This window comes from Crocuta crocuta, unplaced genomic scaffold (genome assembly GCF_008692635.1).
Source record: "Crocuta crocuta isolate KB4526 unplaced genomic scaffold, BGI_CrCroc_1.0 scaffold322, whole genome shotgun sequence".
NCBI classification, from domain to species: Eukaryota; Metazoa; Chordata; class Mammalia; order Carnivora; family Hyaenidae; genus Crocuta; species Crocuta crocuta.
The window spans coordinates 4,284,214-4,287,554 of record NW_027532592.1 but is presented as its reverse complement, the minus strand read 5'-3'; the positions used below and the strand labels follow the sequence as shown (position 1 = coordinate 4,287,554).

The window sequence follows — 3,341 nt, the reverse complement described above, 5'->3', positions numbered from 1 at the left end:
ACAAAATACACAGGGATGGAAATAGTAGAGGAACTATTTTTTTTTATTTTTTTAATGTTTTTTATTTATTTCTGAGAGAGAGAGACAGCGTGAGCAGGGGAGGGTCAGAGAGAGAGGGAGATACAGAATCTGAAACAGGCTCCAGGCTCTGAGCTAGCTGTCAGCACAGAGCCCGACGCGGGGCTCAAACCCACGAACCAATGGGATCATGACCTGAGCCGAAGTCAGACGCCCAACCGACTGAGCCACCCAAGCGCCCCAATAGAGGAACTGTTTTACGAAGCAGTAAGGCACAAAACAGAAGTGCAAAACAATAAAGAAGCAACCCTTGAAAATTTATGAGAACTGGAAGGCATGTGTTTTCATATTCAGCAAGTCCACTGAGTGCCTAGCATAGTGAAGAACATGTGTCATCATGACATTTCAGAATGTCAGGGAAAAGGGAAGATCCTAAATCTTCAGGGAGAATGGACATAATACATCCATACGATCAGGAATTTTAGAACGGCAGAACATTTTCAACGTAGGCACTAATACAAGCCAGAAGACGGGAGCAATGCTGTGAAAATTATTCCGGAAGATAACCTGTATAGAATTAGTATAGTGTTAACCTGCATTTCTATACTAATTCAAACTATCGGGGCGCCAGGGTGGCTCAGTCGGTTGAGTGTCCAAGCATGGCTCAAGTCATGATCTCATGGTTCGTGGGTTTGAGCCCCGCATCGGGCTCTGTGCTGACCGCTCAGAGCCTGGAGCCTGTTTTGGATTCTGTGCCTCCCTCTCTCTCTGACCCTCCCCTGCTCACGCTGTTGCTCAGAAATTAAAACATTAAAAAAAAAAAAAATCAAGATAGGAGTAGAACAAAGCTAATCCAAGACATGCTAAGTCTCAGAAATTTATATCCATGGATCCTTTATCTGAAATCCTTACCCAGCAAGTGAGGAAACCATTCAATTTGAGAAGAGGGAGAAAGAGAATCCCAAGCAGGTTTGGAACTGTCAGCGCAGAGCCCGATGTGAAGCTTGGACCCACAAACCCTGAAATATGACCTGAACCAAGAGTGTGATGCTTCACTGACTGAGCCACCCAGGCACCCCAACTTATATTTTAAACCAAAAGTCTTGATCTCTCTGTTACACACACACACACACACCCTGATGTTTTGGGATCCTGATCGACATCCTTCTCTCAAAATTTGCCATTGCAACCATGTTTTGAATTTTCAAGTAGAATGAGACACAGACTATCTTGATTAGAACTTGCAACTCTAGGGGCTCCTGGGTGGCTTAGTCGGTTAGGCGTCTGACTTTCGCTTAGGTCATGATCTCGCGGTGCGTGAGTTCGAGCCCCGCATCGGGCTCTGTGCTGACTGCCAGCTCAGAGCCTGGAGCCTGTTTCAGAGTCTGTGTCTCCCTCTCTCTCTCTGACCCTCCCCTGCTCACACTGTCTCTCTCTCTCTCTCTCCTAGAAATAAATAAAAAACATTTAAAAAAAATTAAAAAAAAAAAACTTGCAACTCTAACCCTTGATTCTGGTGCCAGACTTTTTATTTACTCAGAATTAAACAGCAGCCAAAGACGATGGGATACCCTGTGTTTTCTGCTCCATCTTGAGAGGAATGTGAGATTATGTTTTTAATAAAATCGGGAATAATTTTAATGAAATCTCTCCTTAGAGTCAGGATAGGTCATTCATTCAGCAAACATTTATTAAACACCAGCTATTTGCAGGTTGGAAGATACGGGGATGTACACAAACTAATAACATCTGTATTAGTTGGCTGGCTGGGCAGGAGAGGCAGATGATATGATGAGTGCTCTAACAGAGGTGTGTGCAAGGTGTGCTGGGAGTGTAATCACAGCCGGTCTCTAAATAATCTGGTCTGGCTCTAACCTAGGAACCGTTGGTGATCCTGTGAATTTATGTCGTGTCCAGGAAATCCTGTTGGTTTGTGGTCATACTGGGTTCCCTATTCATCCTCTCCTCAGTGGTCTCCTTGCAGACAAACCTGGCCCTTTGCCTACCGATAGGGCACCAAACAGAAGGACTTTTTAGAATGTATATCGGACCAAGGTATTTTATATTTAAAACTGTCCCCTGGTTTATCATCATATGAAAATAAAGGTGAAACTTGCAAGAAGGGCGGGTCCACAAGGCCTGTGTGACCTTTCCCTGTCACCTCAGATGGGCCGTTAAAATCCACCCCGCCCATGTTGTAGTGTGGCCACACTGTCCTTTTTTCCTGTTCCTTGATGACGCCAAGTTTCTATGAGCAATGGGGCCTTTGCGATCCTGATTTGCACCGCCTGAAACACGCTATTGTTCAGATTTCAAATTAAATGTCAGTGGGTCAGCCTGGCTTTCTCTGATGGTTCAAACTGCAACGTTTCCCCTCCTCTGCCCTCTTTCAGTTACTTACAACTGCCTGTCAGTGACAGATATTTTTTGTTGTCCTCGCCTCCCCCACTGTAATGGAAACTATCGGAACAGAAGGACTTTCCCTGTCATTCATCGTGTATCCCCAGGGCCCAGGAGCTGGCACGTGCTAACTGCTCAGAAAATAGAGGTGGGGGGATGCCTGACTGGCAATGGATGAGCATGTGACTCTTGATCCCAAGATCGTGAGTTTAAGCCCCAGGTTGTGCAGCCTACTTAAAAATAAAACAAAATAAAAAAGTATCGGTTGAACGGATGTATGACTTTGATAGAATTTGTCTTTGAAATAAACGGCCTTTTCCCTGTGACCCCCAGCCTGCCTGCCTGGTTTCTATGCCTGGTGTCAGAGCAGTGGGGTGGAGTCCGTGAAAACTTGTAAGGTGAACAACACAACACACAGCGTCTTCGAAAATCTTAACGTCTGGAGCGGGGCCAGGCAGAGACCTAAGACAAACCGACGTCGGGGAGACGAGTCCCCAGCGGTGTTGTCGCGGTCGGACTTGTGCTCTGCGAGGAGAACGCCTTCCCGTGGTCAAGTCGGGTGCCCGCCGGACGCCAGTGTTCGGTAAAAACTCGCTGACTAATTCTGGCACAGTCTCCGGACCCGGTCAGGATTAGGGTGGAACCCCGCCCTCGCCTTACGGCCGCGTAGGTGCTCGCGAACTACACTTCCCAGCGTGCGTCGGGGGCGGCGTCGGCGGACTACAAGTCCCGGCATGTCGCGGCGCCGGGACTCCGCGCCCGGCGAGGGCCTATCAGGGGTGTGCAGGCGGGCGCGCCGGGCTCCGGGGCTGGTTTGACGGAAGGAGCAGCGGCGGAGGATGGAGGCGGTGGTGTTCGTCTTCTCTCTCCTGGACTGTTGCGCGCTCATCTTCCTCTCGGTGTACTTCGTATCCTTGGCGGAG

At 48.2% G+C, this 3,341-nt stretch overlaps 1 protein-coding gene across 1 annotated transcript in view; it reads left to right on the top strand.

Annotated features, from left to right (window-relative positions):
• The first annotated feature begins 3,198 nt into the window (after positions 1 to 3,198).
• The window catches only part of CNIH4 (cornichon family member 4), a 13,951-nt gene continuing 13,808 nt past the window's right edge, over positions 3,199 to 3,341 (top strand). The window contains exon 1 of the mRNA XM_077779867.1: positions 3,199 to 3,326. Within this exon, the coding sequence (XP_077635993.1) occupies positions 3,258 to 3,326 (69 nt within the window). The 5' untranslated portion in view covers positions 3,199 to 3,257. The remainder of the gene's footprint in view (positions 3,327 to 3,341) is intronic.